The 17341-nt window shown below is 40.3% G+C and overlaps 1 protein-coding gene and 1 long non-coding RNA gene across 3 annotated transcripts in view; one reads left to right on the plus strand and one right to left on the minus strand.

Moving 5' to 3' along the window:
• Positions 1-3679: 3679 nt before the first annotated feature.
• The window catches only part of LOC133498325 (uncharacterized), a 53819-nt gene continuing 40157 nt past the window's right edge, over positions 3680-17341 (minus strand). For both annotated transcript variants that reach the window (XR_009794268.1, XR_009794267.1), the window contains one exon: positions 3680-4201. This is a non-coding gene — a long non-coding RNA (uncharacterized LOC133498325). The remainder of the gene's footprint in view (positions 4202-17341) is intronic.
• si:dkey-85k7.12 (up-regulator of cell proliferation) lies at positions 7873-16930 on the plus strand. The gene is made up of 4 exons (XM_061815014.1): positions 7873-7947; positions 9964-10011; positions 10210-10282; positions 11786-16930. Exons 2-4 carry the CDS (start codon positions 10003-10005, stop codon positions 16414-16416), a joined length of 4713 nt encoding a protein of 1570 aa, XP_061670998.1. The 5' UTR covers positions 7873-7947; positions 9964-10002; the 3' UTR covers positions 16417-16930.

Raw genomic sequence — 17341 nt, forward strand, 5'->3', positions numbered from 1 at the left:
TACTGCTCAGTTTCATTTATTTCTCACTCAGGTGCTCTCACAGTGGTTTATAACAATATTTATCAGTGTACGATACAGTACAGTATTACTTATTAGTTACACTTGTAGTTCCAGTAGAAAGCAGTTATCAAATTACTAACATTTCAATAATAAAAAAAAAACATTTGTCAAAAGAAACCACAACCACAGTGAGTACATTTTCCCTTGCAGCTGGTCCCTGATAACTTGAGTACTGGGAATAACTACTGTACAAGATGATGGCCCGCTTGTGTTGCCAAGACAACATCCTCCACATGCTTCCAAGATCCAAAAACCAAGCATTCATTTTTCAACCACATTTTAGAGGAAAGGTTGTCTGAGCATATTTAGGCCTTCCTAAACTTAAAGGTCCCCCTTCCATCAGAATTCATTATTTTCTACAGTTTTATGCATAACATAGGTCAAACAGAGTCTACGGCATACGTGCGTGTGTGTACATTTGTATTACAGCAATTGAAAAGAAGCCTTATCAGTTTATTGTCCTTCTGTACACAAGTTAAAAAATCATAGATCTACAGTAAGTCTTCATGTTATTATAATGAATTCACTGTTCAAATTCCAATTATTCTGATTGAATGCGGGCATAGTGTACGTACAAAAACACAGACACCAAACACCACTGCTGTTTTGCTCTCGTCGCCTTGGCTACCTTTCACTCTTCCTTAAGCTTTTAGCGTGTCACTCAATGCAACGGGTGCTGAGCTGCAGTGGCTTGAAGATGTGGATGATTAGCGATGTCCAGCAAATCAACACCTGGGATGCAGACTCACGCTGCTGGATTTCCAAACACTCAGACAGACTCAAAGCCCCCTTCGAGTTCCAGGATTAACACAAAGATGCTGGAAAGGTTGCCTGCTTTTTACTATCCTCTTGTCACTGTTTCACTCCTCTTGACTGGAGATTAACCCGATGTGATTTTGGTGTTTGAAATCAAAGCACCTGGAGAAAACCAATGCCAGCATGGCAAGGACATGGAAGAGCCACATTGTCAAAACAATATTAGCTCTCAGTATGAAGCAGGATATTTGTAGACCACTATAATTACAACCACCAATTATATTACATTGTGTAAGTGGTCATAATATTGACTTACTTATTTTGATTTTGTCCTGTTTGGCTGTCCTGTTGAGCAGAAAAGAATCAATTTCAATTTAAATACACCATTTTTGTTGCAAGTCATGAGGGTAAGTTATAAATTTGAATTATTTTAAAATACCTCATATATATATATATATATATATATATATATATATATCCATCTTCTTCGGCGCTTATCCTCACGAGGTTAGCAGGGAGTGCTGGAGCCTATCCCAGCTGACAACGGGCAAGAGGCGGGGTACACCCTGAATTAGTTGGCAGCCATTCGTAGGCCACTTTGAGACATACAGCTGCACTCACAATGACACCTAGGAGAAATTTAGAGGGTCCAATTAATGTTGCATGTGTTTGGAATGTGGGAGGAAACCGGACATATATTCATCCATTATACTAGCGGGCAAGAAGATGCCTGAAGAATGGAGTAAAAGTGTGCTACTTCCCATTTTTAAGAACAAAGGGGACTTGCAGAGTTGTGGAAACCGTAGAGGAATAAAGTTGATGAGTTACACAATGGAGTTATGGGAAAGAGTAGTGGAGGGTAGACTCAGGTCAGAAGTATCTGCGAGCAACAGTATGGTTTCATGCCAAGAAAAAGTACCACAGATGCATTATTTGCCTTCAGGATGCTAGTGGAAAAGTAAAGAGAAGGTCAGAAGGAGCTACATTGTGTCATTGTGGATCTAGAGAAAGCCTATGACAGAGTACCAAGAGGGGAACTGTGCTACTACATGCGCAAGTCTGGTGTGGTGGAGAAATATGTTAGAATGGTACAGGACGTACATGAAGGCAGCAGAACAGTGGTGAGGTGTGCCGTAGGCGTAACAGAAGAATTTAAGGTGAAAGTGGGATTGCATCAGGGATCCGCGTTCAGCCCCTTCCTGTTTGCGGCAGTTATGGATAGGCTGACAGATGAGGTTAGACTGGAATCCCCTTGCGCCATGATGTCATGATCCTGCCGCTCCAGCCCGGGCTGTGCGGGTGTCCGCGCGGTTGTGCTGATTGGGAGGTGCACACCTGCGCCTCATGCAGCCTGATTATGCTGTGTATTTATATGACCCCGATGACGACTGGCCGGCTCTAGTTAGTTGAGCTTCATGTCCCGTTCCAGCACTCTTGTATCCCTGATCGACAACCTGTCTGTACCGACCTTTGCCCGTTCTCCGACCAACCTTGTAAGACTGACTCCTTTGATATTTCTGCCTGCCTTGATCGTTCTCCTGTGTACCGACTCCTGCCTGCCCGCTCACCTGCTCTCTTCACCCGACGTCCCAACTACCGCTGCTGCACCGGACTTCCTGCTCGATCCCCGACCTCGACATATAATAAACGTTTCTCCTTGAACTATCTTGCATCATCCGAGTCCTGCATTTGGGTCCTACCCCCGTTCCGATGGGACATGACACATGATGTTTGCCGATAATATTGTGATATGCAGTGAAAGCAGATAGCAGATGGAGGAACAATTAGAAAGATGGAGACATGTACAGGGAAGGAGAGGAATGAAGATTAGCTGAAGTAGAACAGAATATATGTGCATGAATGAGAGGGGCGGAGGGGGAAGAGTGAAGCTCCTGGGAGAAGAGATACCGAGGGTGGACGACTTCAATTACTTGGGGTCAACAGTCCAGAGCAATGGTGAGTGTGCTAAGGAAGTGAAGAAATGGGTCCAGGCAGGTTGAAACATCTGGCGGAAGGTGTCTGGTGTGTTATGTGACAGAAGACTCTCTGGTAGGATGAAAGGCAAAGTTTATAAAACATTGGTGAGGGCGACCATGATGTACGGGTTAGAGATGGTGGCACTGAAGAGACAACAGGAAGCAGAACTTGAGGAAGCAGAAATGAAGATGTTGAGGTTCTCGCTTGGAGTGAGCAGGATGGATAGGATTAGAAATGCGCTCATTCAAGGGACAGCCAAAGTTGGATGTTTTGGAGACAAGGTCTGATATATATATATATATATCCATCCATCCATCCATCCATTTTCTTAGCCGCTTATAATCACAAGGGTTGCGGGAAGTGCTGGAGCCTATCCCAGCTGTCAACGGGCTGGCTGCGGGGATACACCCTGAACTGGTTGCCAGCCAATTGCAGGGCACATAGAGTTAGACCACAGTTGGACTCATAATCACACCTATGGGCAATTTAGAGTCTCCAATGAATGTTGCATGTTTTTCAGATGTGGGAGGAAACCTGCGTGACCGGAGAAAACCCACAATATGTGTATATGTCCAAGCAGGATTTAGCAGGTCATGCTCAAAGACTACCGAGCACAGTGGGAGTCTGAGGAGCGGATGAATGATAGAAGCACTTATTCTCTAAGAGAGAGGCATGATTTGAGTTGAATTGAAATAATCATTGCAACCAACACTGAAAGTGTTGAAAATTTATTGCAAATGCTATACATCTTATGTCGAATATCTTTCAAAATTGGCAATAATAACTGCACAGCACAAGGTATTCACATTATTTATACAATCATAACATGAAAAATAAAAAGAAAAATGTCTATGAGTGTATCTCTAAGACGGTGTCTATTGAAAAGTCTTTTTTTAGGTGGGGCTATGAAAAGTCAATGTCTATTAATAGTTTGGCAACCTAGTAAAAAAAGGCTCACAGATTGAGAAATCCTTTGAGAATTTTTGTATGACAACGATCAGGTGCTGCCGATCATTCGCCTTGTAAACTGCACAATTTAGAACACCGAATGGACTTGAAATGGGCTCAGTAATGACCGCTCTGTCTTCCCTCTGAAATCAGTACTTCTTGCAGAAGTTAAAGAAAAAAATGAATAAAATGATGAGATGTATAGATATTGTGAGTGTATTTGTGCACCTTAATGATGTACATTATTACCAGTATGCAAATGGAACCATCCACCATATATCTGCGAAGGTGCTATTTGTCCCTAATAGCTTATTCCCACATTGCTGTTGTTTCCGTAATGCATGTCGCCTCCAGTCCCTGTCACGCTCATCTGTCTGCAACCGTCCAGGTCTTCATTGTGATGTTGCAGCAGATGGAAGCCCTTTCAGGACCATCAGCTGGGGCTTCATCCCCCACTCATCTGGGCCCAAGAAGACATTAGTCATGCCTCTAGGCAACATGAACACAGTAGGGCTAATTGGAAACTAGATCACACACACACTGGCACTTGTGATGAAATGTACACACCCAAACATACACACAGGCGAGTGGACTCGCATGCAGGCCATTCCGCGTACACACACAAACAGAATATCGCACACTTAATTAATCAGACCTTCACACTAATCTGCTCTCACACAATGTCTTGCAAACACTTGCTCTCTGTCTTTGAGAGGCCCCTCCATTCCCCAAAGGAATTACCTCAGGGCGAAGGGAAGGGGGTCACTTTATTGTTTCTTATCAAGAGCATGGGAAATAATTGACTCAACAGACGGCTAATGACATGAGAGAGAAAGACCAAGAAGGTCTTTTGCTTATGGTAAAAAACATTGTGTGAAGTTAGGCTTGCATGAATGGATTTTGGCTAAGAGCAGAGTACACACACAACATGACTACGATCACGTTACTTTACCTTGCACTCCTTTAATCGCACAATTTTATATCTCGTTAGCTCAGTGTGCCATGAGGCCTACTTTCTTTTCTCCACGCAGAATGAGGCTGCCGGTTTCAGATCAGGTAAATGTTTGACATTTGAAGGCGAACCCGATTGAAAGTGTTGCAACTACTCAAGTTAATCTTTATAAAATCTCAGTACTTACATTTTTTGTCAAAGGTAAAGTTATAAATTCAAATTCCATTTGAGGATAGAGGTGAGTTCGACTAGAATATTGTCATTGAAATGTTGCTGCAATTATTTTAATGGTGTCAACAAAATGAATGCCGCTATTGAGTTAGATCTTTTTAATCTTGGAAAATACATGTAAAAGATGTCATTCTTCCACATATTAGCTATATTAAAAAAAAAAGCCAGAGTCCATTTTATTCATTCCGTGCATGAATGAGAAACATGACACTTTTAAGTCTGTCAAGGTGACTTCCACGCAGTCTGCCTCGACATTGCGAGCACCCCCCCCCCCCCCTGCTGTCAGAAGAGAAAGACTTCGAGCTGCAGAAGTAAGTTTGTGCCAATTAGGTGATGTCCTGGAGCACACCCGAGGAGCATCTCATTTGTGTACACTGACGTGCAGCTCGGTACTGGCAGGAACACTGACGGAGGCGGGTGAAGAAACCTACAATATTCGACAGATGAGTCAAGTCAGAAAAAAAGGTGAAACAGTGTTGACGGACAGCAGCTGATTAGGGGAAGGCCGGGGCAGCTCGAGTTTGCTTGCTGCCCCAAGGCTTTGTCAAGGTAGAACACCCCCGACAACCATTACTTATTTATTCATTCTTACTGGGTGACGTGTTGACAGCCTGCGGCACCACATAGGAGTGATGAACAGGATATCGTTGTCGAGAACAGTTCCAGGAACCAAATGCTCCACGGTCGACTGGTCCGGCCCTTCATGCTGAAGATTGGTCAACAAATGACATTTGTAATGGTAGACGTGGAGCTAGCGGAGGTTCATACACTGTCGTATACTGGAGAGTTTACAATATGACTGCATGGCTTACCTGAAAAGTGAGCTAAACTAGATACACTCAATTGATTTAGTCAAAACAAATATCAAAACGGAAGTATCATTAATGGACATGGATATGTACCTTCTAACTGAATATAGTAAAACTATGGTTAGCTATCCGGTGCACCACAAATCTATTTTATTTCATTAACGAGTGTTCATGGTGTTCTGCAAGGCCACGGACGCCAACCATCTATCCAGATGTACCCCAATTTACTCAATCACACAAACATTTGAGCACCTTTTTGGTTATGGCTTGATGCAAATCGAATAGTGAGCAGTTTTACATTTTAACAAATGTGTTGCTGAATTGATTAATACATCGAAAGTTAAAATAGTTTTGCCAATGCCACAACCACACTGCAATAGAGAATTTTGGTGCAATACCTTATATGAGAGTACAGAATTCACATTTTGTTTTTTTATATAGTTTGGCCTCATTTTGACATCAGTCTTCATAGCTCCACACTTACAGTGAGAATGAGAATGTGTTTGTTTTCGTGCAGGAAAAATGAATATGAAGAGTTATTACATAGAGCCAGGGGCTGCCTGCAGCCTTTTTAGGGGCGATGACATCTAATTATGGACTTAATCAATAAAGCCAATTATTCAAGGATGCTTGAACTTTGGGACATTCTGCCACAGTGGAAATACAAAACTAAATAAAGAATAATTAAAGCTCCACTGACATGAAATGCATGATTTTTAGTGTGTTTTTAATAAAAAAAAAATGGCAGCCTGAATGGACTCAACTGTTTTTCTTCACCACAAAACATTATTTTGATGTATATGGCTTTTTGTAACTCCCACCATTAAAATCCTCTCGAGGGATTTGTTTTGGAGAAGAAGCAGGAAGTGACGTTATCAGCAGCAACACACTCAGGCGGTCTCGTGTGTTTAAACTAGTTTTACCTGCTGGAAGGTAGCTCCTTGTTCGTTCATGTGAGCCAAAATGCCGGCTTGTTGTATTGCTGGATATTGTTCAAACACTCGGGAGGATGGATTTACTCTTCATATGTTTCGAAAATGCCCAAAAAATAATAGTTGGGGGTGATGTAATCCTCTCAGAACGTGACAAAATTGATCCATGTACGTAAGTCGGGGCTGCTAAATGTGTCGAAGCCGTGAGGCGCCAGGTCCGCTGATCACGGCTTTGACCGGGGTGGCTCATCACGGCACAGAGGTGGCTCATCGCGGCGCCGAGTGGGGCCACTATACGGTGTTATCGTCTCTTGCGGCTGAGTGCGCTATCGTTGGTGGCGTTGTTCATCGTTCATCTGTTTTTGCAATAAAGCCACTCTGATCATTATGCTGTTGCCTGGAAGTCCTGCATTTGTTTCCGCCCCCGTGCCGCTGGTACATGACTCATGGTAGGTAAATTGAAGACTCTAAATTGTCCAGAGATATGAATCAGTGCGAATCGTTGTTTTTTTATGTGTGCCCTCTGATTGGCTGGTGACCAGTTCAGAGTGACCGCCTCCCGCCCGCACTTAGCTGAGGTAGGTCAATGCCAGGCTCCAGTCTGATGCCTGCACATGACGTCACAGACAAATATGGCCGCCACTGCGATGCGCATTGTGTCGAGTCACATTTACGCAACTTTACACTTTTATAAAAAGCTCCCAGCTCACTTTTTCCGAGAGGTATTATAATCAAAGTGATTAGTATAATTTGTAGTTTTGATAATAATACCTATTTAAAAATGTGATTTTGTGTACCCAATAGAGAATAAGTTTCTTGGCCTTTGGTGAGCAGGGAAGAAGGAGTCTGTCTGTATGAAAGATGAACAAAGGGGGTTTCTTGGTTCTGAGTCAGAATGAAGCTTATCTTTGGCAGAATGACAAAGGTTGATGTCCATTTAAATGCTTTCTGTTTCTCTTTACTTCCTTTATAGGAACCACAGATGAGACTCAGCTCCAGAATCATGCCGGCTGATGTGTAAGGTAAGTACAAATTTGACTTGTGATAAGGAAAAAAATACCTTCACCAAGTAATTGTTTTCTTTATCATGAAGTTCTAGAAAAATCAGTCGTTTACCTGATGTAGAGAATTTACTCAGCAATATTTTGGGATATTAAAGTGAGTGTTATAAAAGAATCAAGTGACCTAGTTTAATGATATTGTCTCTAGGTTTTTCAAGACAAGGGATTGCGGGGATGTCAAACCTCGACATCAGTGACCTCTGAAAGACAACCCAAAACAGGTACATTGCTTCTTAGATTAAAGCAAAGCACAGCAAAGCAATTTTATTTGTATAGCACATTTCATACACAAGGTAATGGAATGCACTTTACACAATTAAAACCATTCAAATACAAAAATAAAAACTTTTGAAAATAAAAAGTACAATTACAACAGATTTTAGTGCAAGAAACATCACTGAAATGTGGAAGTGCTTCTAAAACACATGGCAAAAAGACATTTTTAATTTGGATTTGAAAAAACTCACCTTTGAGGCTAACTTCACCTGTGTTAGCAACTTATTCCATTTCTGTGCAACATATTAGTTAATGCTGCTTTATCATGTTTGCTTTGGACTCTGTGCTCCACTATTTGACCTCAGTCTGTCGATCTCAGAGCTTGACTGGGTTTGTGTTACGAAAGCATTTCTTTCATGTATTCAGGACCTAAACCATTTAATGATTTATAGAACAGTAGAAAAACTTTGAAATATATTCTAAAGCATATATATATATACACACACACACACAACCTGCAGGGCGTCAGTGGAAATTCAGCTACTGTGGGTCGACAAAGACAAAGAAAAGGAGGAAAGTGGATTTGTCGGCAGAAGAATAAGAGGAATGCACAGAGCCTGCAACTGAGTGTAGGGACTTTGAATGTTGGGACTATAACAGGAAAAGCTCAGGAGTTGGTTGACATGATGCTTTGGAGAAAGGTTGATATATTGTGCATCCAAGAGAATTGGTGGAAAGGTAGTAAGGCTTGAGGTTTAGGAGCAGGGTTTAAATTATTCTACCATGGAGTAGATGGGAAGAGAAATGGAGTGGGGGTTATTTTAAAAGAAGAGCTGCCTGATAATGTCTTAGAGGTGAAAAGAGTATCAGATCGAGTGATGAGGCTGAAATTTGAAATTGAGGGTGTTATGTATAATGTGGTTAGCTCCTATGCCTCAAATGTAGGATGTGACCTAGAGTTGAAAGAGAAATTCTGGAAGGAACTAGATGAAGTAGTTCTGAGCATCCCAGACAGAGTGAGTTGTGATTGGTGCAGATGGTAATGGACATGTTGGTGAAGGAAACAGGGACAATGAAGAAGTGATGGGTAAGTACGGAATTCAAAAAAAGAAACTTTGATGGACAGCAGTGAACAGTTTTTTTTCCCCAGAATAGGCAGGAACATGGACTGACCTACAAAAGCAGCAGTAGAAGCCTGAAGGTTGATTTATATTTTGTTAAGACGATGTCATCTGAAGGAGGTTACTGACTGTAAGGTAGTGGTTGGGGAGAGTGTAACTCGACAGCATATGATGGTGGTGTGTAGGATGGCTCTGGTGATGGATAGGAAGATTAAGAACACAAAAGTAAAGCAGAGAACCATGCGGTGGAAGCTGAGAAAGGAAGACTGTTGTGCAGCCTTTCGGAAAGAGGTGAGAGAGGCTTTCGATGGACAAGAAGAGCTCCTGGAAGACTGGAACACTACAGCCAAGGTGATCAGAAATTCAGGCAGGAGAGTACTTGGTGAGGATGAAAAATGGAAAGGCAGTTGGTCCTGATGACATACTGGTGGAGGTATGGAAGTGATGTGGCTGTGGAGTTTTTGACCAACTTATTCAACAGAATACTAGTGGGTGAGAAGATGCCAGAAGAATGGAGTAAAAGTGTGCTAGTTCCCATTTTTAAGAACAAAGGTGATTTTTTTTTTAAAGTATAGACGAATAAAGTTGATGAGCCACACAATTAAGTTATGAGAAAGAGTAGTGGGGGCTAGACTCAGGACAGAAGTATCTGCGAGTGACAGTATGGTTTCTTGCCTAGAAAGAGTACCACAGATGCACTATTTGCCATGAGGATGCTCGTGGAAAAGTACAGAGAAGGTCAGAAGGAACTACATTATAAACCTAGAGAAGGCCTATGACAGAGTACCAAGAGAGGAACTGTGGTACTGCATGCATTTTTTTCTCTTAATCCACAACAGGGAAGTTTGATAAATGTTCAGGTTTCTTAAACGCTTTCACTTTGATGTCTTTAATTACCAGAGCACAGATTCATCTTCAGAATACAAGTAGTGCTGGCTGATGTGTGAGGTGAGAAGAATTTTTTAATGTGGATGATGACAAACAAATTATTTTCACCTAATAATGCTTTTATAAATATAAATAAATAAAGATCCAGTCCTATTGGTAGTTTGCAGACTCAACAATGAATTAGCAATACTTTAGTGTATTTAAGGAATAACTGTGAGAAAGAAAGGAAGAAACTTAATTTAATGATATTGCCTCCAGGTTTTTCAAGACAAGGGATCAGTGGGATGTCAAATGATGGCTACAGTGAGGTCTGAAAGACAAAACCAAACAGGTACTTTCGTTCTTAGAAAAAAGATTTAGATTATTTTTGCATGGATAATTGTAACTGCAAGCATGCAGTCTTCTGTTTAGCTCTTCTCCCTCACACCCATCCAAGGTACAGCCTTATGACTCCAAAAACATGCATGTGATTGGCAAGCGACCACTTGAGGGTGTAGTTCAAGTGAGCTAGTTCATTCACAGGTGACCCAAATGAGAATGAGTGATATAGAAAATGTCTGTCCGTCCATCCATCCATTTTCTATACACCTTATACTCATTTTAGGGTCAAGGGTATGCTGGAGCCTAACCCATCAGAGAGAGCTTGGCCTGAGTGCCATGTTGACAAACAAAATTCATTAGCACATAAGGAATGTTTAAGATCTTCAATGAGTCAAAAACACACACACAGGCATGTTTTGTAATGTGGGATGAAACCAGAGTCTAAGGAAAAAAAAACATGTGACAACAGAGAGAAAATGAAGACTCCACTTGGGAAAGTCTGATCTTGAATTTGAAGCCGTGACCATTGAAATGTGAGGTGGACATGCTAACTAGTCAGCCACTCTGCTTACATAAAAATGTCATATTAAACAATTTGGGCTCTGTTTTTAACCCCAGACAACCCAAGACATCAAATCCTCTTTTAAAATTTTATGTACTAACTAAATTAATCAATAAGCATCAAAGGAAGACAAAAACATCACATTGGGAAAAATTTACTAATTTACTTCCCGTTTAGATAATGGATCACATACGACCCAGTGGGGCTTAACTTCCAAAAAAAACAATGCATTTATTCCAGACACATGTGAGATGTTGGGCTTCAAGGGTAAAAAGAGTAACTGGTGCGTTGTGTTGATACTCGTACAGTGGGCCCTTCATTACACTGGGTCATATGTGACCCCATGATGTTCTCTGGGGATACTTAAGCATATCACAAATCCAATAGTGGGCCTGGTGTTATTCAAAGTTTTTTTTAATTTCCTGGGATTAAAAAGTGGGTTTATGCGCTACTCTGGACTTGTGCATAGCAGACTTGTCTCTCGTGAGTTAAGTCTCGCATGGAGACATCCCTGTATGCATCATTTAAAATTGATAGTTCGTATGTTGCATTTTTTTAACCTCTCATGGTACAGTATCTATACATCCGCATTTGTGGCTGTCATTGTCCCTTGTCAAGATACAAGTATGTGCAGTTGTGCACCTAATAAAGCCTGTTTTTCTTGAATGTATACCCCAAAATTCATCTGAATGGATGTCCCCCCCCCCCAATTATTACACAAATAGTAACCCCAAAAGGAACATTATCTGTACGCTAAAATCAATAAAACATGATAGCAATTCACGGTTAACATCAGGAACTTCATCTTGTAGTTTTATCTAGCTTTATTTTAACTACTTGATATGTTATTAGAGGCATGCATGTCACTCACAGTTTGAAGTCCTGATGTGATCCAAAAACAGAGATGTATTTTTCTTCATTTTTAAATAATAATATGTTTCTCTTTGACAGTCCTGTTGAATGTCCTCTCCAACCTTGGGCTCCAGAAATATTACCCAAACAAACTCACTCTTCAGTCTCTACTGGAAGTCAACAGAAGCAGCATCTATGAAAATGACATTTTATCAGTGGAACAAATTCCATTTTATTTTCTAAGAAAACTGTTCAAAATCAATGCAGGGTGCAGGAACTACACACGGCTATCGAGCAATCATGAGGAAATCGAAGACAACTTTGACCTACTGGACATTTACACAGAATGGGATTTGGAAAACACGGTTCATCCTCTTGACCTGATAGTAGGTCTATTTCTTTGTGCTGACAGCTTCTTGCAGCAGGAAATGGCCCTGAAGATGTCATTATGCCAGTTTTCTGTCCCACTGCTGTTACCCCACTGCAACAACAACTGTACTCTGATGGTTTGGGCTCTGAGAGAAATTGTAAAGGAGTGGTGTCCGCATAATTTGTGTCAGGACAGAGGATTTGTTGAGAGCAACATTGTGCAAGCAAAGATACCATTCTTTTCCTTTGTGAGGCTAAAGAACTGCAGTTTATCCAAATCTCAGTTGCTAAATTGCATCCTGAGCTGTGGCCAGCAGAATCACAATATATTCATACACAGAGACATGGAAGGAGGGGCACTGACCAGAAAAATTTCAAATACTTTGGTAGAGGTTTGCTGGTTCCTTCCTTGTGGAAGAGCAAATCTTGACAGATTCCCAGAGCCAATTACATTTGCTAATTTGCGAGGAGATATTTTTGAGTCATTCACACAATTTCATTTTCTTTATGAAGTGTCCAATGCAATGTTTGTATTCCTGGACAAAGTTGAAGACAAGGAGCATAATATTCTGACAGCTCTTCAAGATGCACATTCCAAACTCCATTTTGTCATTAATCGCAAAGAGGGTGCCTTGGAGGATATGAAGTCTGTCAAGAAAACACTGCAAAAGCTGAATTTACCAAATAGCAGTGTTAAAATCAAAGACTCGAGAGTGAACATGGCAGAGTTTTCTCTGAGACTTTGTGAAGCAATCAGGAACTCATTGAGTTACATAAAACAGACAATGAGTATGGAAAATATGCTTGACAAAGCAATTGAATTGGGGCTATCTGTGGATGAAAACAAAACTCTTGATCAGAAAAAAACTGCTAAAGATATCATGACCGGTGTTAATGAAGGAAGTATAGCACACTATAAAAAACAACAACTTCCTTTGCAAGGAGAAAACTGGAAGAAGTTATCACAATTGGAGATGAAAGAATGTAGAATGTATGATGTCAGCTCTAATGGTGCTGAGCATTGTAAAGCTAAGCTACAGGCAGACAAAAGTCTAATTTGGGAAAAGCAAAACAAGCAAAAACTGTCAAAAGGAATGCAAGACTTTATTGTCACCTTGTCAACAAGTGACAAAGAGCAAAGAAACGTCTTCTTAAAGTGGATGAAACTAATATTGAATAGCCATTCTCGTGAGAAATTGACTGCCCTGCGTAAAAAGTTCAAAGAACATTCCAAAACTAAGGATGCCAAACTCATTGCAAAAATTGATCAAGAATTGTTGGATAGCTCTTTAGGAGTCGAGCATTACATGAGAGAAATGGGACTAAACTATGAGGTTTCCATGCAATCAGGAGACCCCACAGGTAAATTCTCCCATTTGCCTGGCATAGCTGCTGAAATGCTGTTGGATGGTTATCCATTGGAGCTTTTGGATGGAGATGCTTCGAACATCCCGGAGAAGTGGGTGACAGCCGTGCTAATGGAGCTTCACAAGAAGGTTGGTGGGAAGAGCAACCTAGTAGTATTAACTGTATTGGGTGTCCAAAGTACTGGAAAATCAACTCTTCTCAACACCATGTTTGGCGTTCATTTTCCAGTCAGCAGCGGCAGGTGTACAAGAGGGGCCTATATGCTTTTCCTCAAAGTTGGAGATGATACACAAGCTGAGTTGGGTTGTGACTTTATCCTCCTCATTGATACTGAAGGTTTAAAATCTCCTGACCTTGCACAACTAGAAGATAGTTATGAGCATGACAACCAACTGGCCACCTTTGTCATTTGCTTAAGTGATGTGACCATTATAAACATTGCCATGGAGAATGCAACTGAAATGAAAGATGTCCTGCAAATTGCTGTCCATGCCTTCATTAGAATGAAACGAATTGGAAAGGATACAGTTTGTCATTTTGTCCATCAAAATGTTGCTGGAGTCTCAGCTCATGCTAAAAACTCAACAGAGAGACAACATTTGTTGGTCCAACTAAATGAAATGACCCAAATTGCAGCTGAAATGGAGAGACAACCTTCAATTCAAGCATTCACAGATGTACTCAGCTATAACCTGGAAAAAAACAACTGGAACATCCCAGGACTTTGGCATGGAACTCCTCCAATGGCACCAGTAAACACTGGCTACAGTGAGGCTGTAGCGGATTTCAAGAAAAATCTTCTGGAGACAGTGGGAAAGGAAAGGAGTCATGATGTCTCAAAGATCCCACACTTTCTGGAATGGATGAGTAGTCTGTGGAAAGCAGTTAAATATGAGAACTTCATCTTTAGTTTTAGAAACACACTTGTGGCCCATGCTTATGACAACCTGTGCAAAGAGTTTGCCCAGTGGGAATGGGAGATGCGAAAAACAATCCTCTCCTGGCAGACAGTAGCTGAATCCGAAATCTTAAATGCGAACAATGAGGATGAATTGGAACCATTGCTCACATCCAAGAAATCAAAACTATCTGAGGAAATTCAATTACAAAAAAGCATATTCAATGGGAAGCTCTCAGACTATTACAGAGAGAAAGACAGATGTGTAAAATTAGTCGAGAAATACAAAAGTGACTTTTTCAAAAGTATCGTAAGTCTGTCAAACGAGATTGAACATTCAGTGAGGACCAAATTGGACCGAGTCCATGAGGTAAAAATTGGTTTGAAAAAGGCACAGGATATACAACAGGAGTACTATGGTTCTATTGAAAACAGAGTCCTGAAACTTCTGTCTGACTTCAAAAATGTTACACTCTCTGATAGCCAACTAAAAAAAGAGTTTGACAAAATGTGGACTGCCGCTACTGCCAATGTACCGACATTAAAAGAGCAAGATATACCTGCATATATTCTTGCCTTCCTGAAGAAACATTTCTCAAATCGAAATGTGAATGAGAACTTCAGACAAATCAATAACTTAAAGGGTTTTGGAATGAACCCATTTAAGGCCAGAATTGACCATGTTGACTCCGTTGGTAAGAAATTGAAACATCTGTGGAAAGGAGATTTGCAGATATTTGCAGACAATGTTATTGAGACAGCCACCATGTTTGTTCTTGGTATAACCAAGTCAAATCACGATTACCATGATTCTTTGTCAAGGGATCTTCTGCTGACGGTTGATGATTTGCTTGTAAAAGGTCATAATCATCACCAAACCAACGCTCAGTTTGAAATTGACATCAAACTTCACATTTGTGGCATTGCTGCAAGAGAATTTCTCAAGCTCCACCAAAGATTCTTGTTGAAAAATGATCCCCGAGCACAGTTGGAAAAGTACAAGGATCAATACTTGTTGGACTTTTTGGATTTATACAAAAAGACAGATCATTCCCAACGCAAAGCAAATGATTTTGTCCAGCTTTGTATCAAGCCAGCCATTGAGGATTGCATCAACAGTTGTTTGGGAACTAAAATTGTCGATACAATTTTGAGAAGCAGTCTTTCCATGATGTACAGTACACCTTCTTGTTTCCAATACAGCATTCAGGAAGAGTTACTGCACAAAGACGATTTCAAGAGTTTTCTCAAGTACATTTGTCACTATGAAACATACGTTAGGGAAAAGATACTTTTTCATATCTGCCAAGAAATGGACAAGGACAACGCGTTGTACAAATTAAAGAAGGACAACACGGAAATTGTAGTTGACAAAATATTAAATGCAATGAAGGAGGCCTCAACTATGCAATCAGATGACGATCCAAACATTTTAAAGCTTGTCAAAAAGATGCGCAACATTCTGATTGAAGATATTGTAATACCAGAGGAGGTACAACAGCGCACACTGTTTCAGATCCAAAGCACATGCAAGTCTTTTACAAAAAGCTTCATCACATCCATGAACACATTGAAGGAAACCCTCTTTGTTGAACTCACCAATGAAAACACAACTGAAACTCTGAATAAACTTAAAATCAACCCGCAAAATGAGTTATTTAGAAGAGTAGTTGTATGCGGACAACAGTGTCCATTTTGTAAAACTCCTTGTGAAGCAGGCGGCAAAGAGCACAAAAAACATCATGCAGCTGTGCATCGACCACAGGGCCTTGGAGGATACAGCAATGTCTCAACTGATGTCCTCGTTGATTCTTTGTGTACGACTGATGTGCAGAGTAACTCTAGTTTTCAAAATAGATCGACACATGAGAAGTGGGTCAAATATAAAGATTACAGTACCATCTATCCTGACTGGCACATTCCTCCAGATGCCACAAGGGAAGCATCTAACTACTGGAAATATGTACTAGTGCGATACAATGAGGAATTTGCTAGCAAGTATCTGGCTAAGCCAGCAAATGTTCCAAACAATTGGAAAACAATCACAAAGGAACAAGCACTGCAGGGTTCCAAAGATGCTTTCTCCATTAAATAATGTAATATGGAGTCTTTCGTAGACTGAGGTAAAAATTATGGGCAGTGTACCTGTGTGAGGATTACAAAAAAAACAGAGAAAAAAGAAGATATGTTAGAATTTGACTCTTGAAAAGAAACACACTGTCAAGGATGGACTTTCAATCAATTGAACAATTTTAGAAGTGGTCTACATAAAGTATCACAATCACAGGGCAACAAACTAAAGAGGATGTGGATTTGTCTGAATTATTTTTCTTCCTTTCTTGTTTATACTTTGAAGACACCTGATATCACTATGAATAGATCAAATGAAAAATGTCAATGAAATCAAATGCATTGCAAAAATACAACTTGACAGTTCATAGAAACCTTATCCCTCACCCCACTCACTACTTTTGCAGATCATCATGACATGTCTCAGTCCATTTCACAGATCAAAGCTGAAATTCTCAATAATGTCACAGTTGCATGTATTAAAACCTATATAATTTTAAAACATGTTGGTTGTTTCCAGTGTTTGTCATTTTGCTGAAAACGTATTATAATTAATCATTGAACCTTCCACAACATTTGAGCATTAGTTCATTGCATGCTGTAAATCTTCACCTGCAAAATTGGTGAGCAAGTTTCATCATTTGGTCAAGCATATTGCGATACACATCCTTTACTTTCAATCAGACTTTTATTATCAGGTCACTTTCTTCAGAGAAGGGAAATGTGTGAGGCATTATGATTAAAAAAATAATGCAAATAAAAAATAAGTTAAAAAAATTGCAAACATGTTTGCGAGGTTCTGAGATGAACGGGAAAAGATGTGGGTATATTTCATGAATACATTTGAGGATGATGTGTGAGTTAGATTTGACATTTATGTGAGCAGATTACCACTGTATGAAAACATTTGAAGTCATCTGAGTGTGTATTTATGAGTTAAACATGAAGTT

This window comes from Syngnathoides biaculeatus, chromosome 3 (assembly GCF_019802595.1).
Source record: "Syngnathoides biaculeatus isolate LvHL_M chromosome 3, ASM1980259v1, whole genome shotgun sequence".
Classification (NCBI taxonomy): Eukaryota; Metazoa; Chordata; class Actinopteri; order Syngnathiformes; family Syngnathidae; genus Syngnathoides; species Syngnathoides biaculeatus.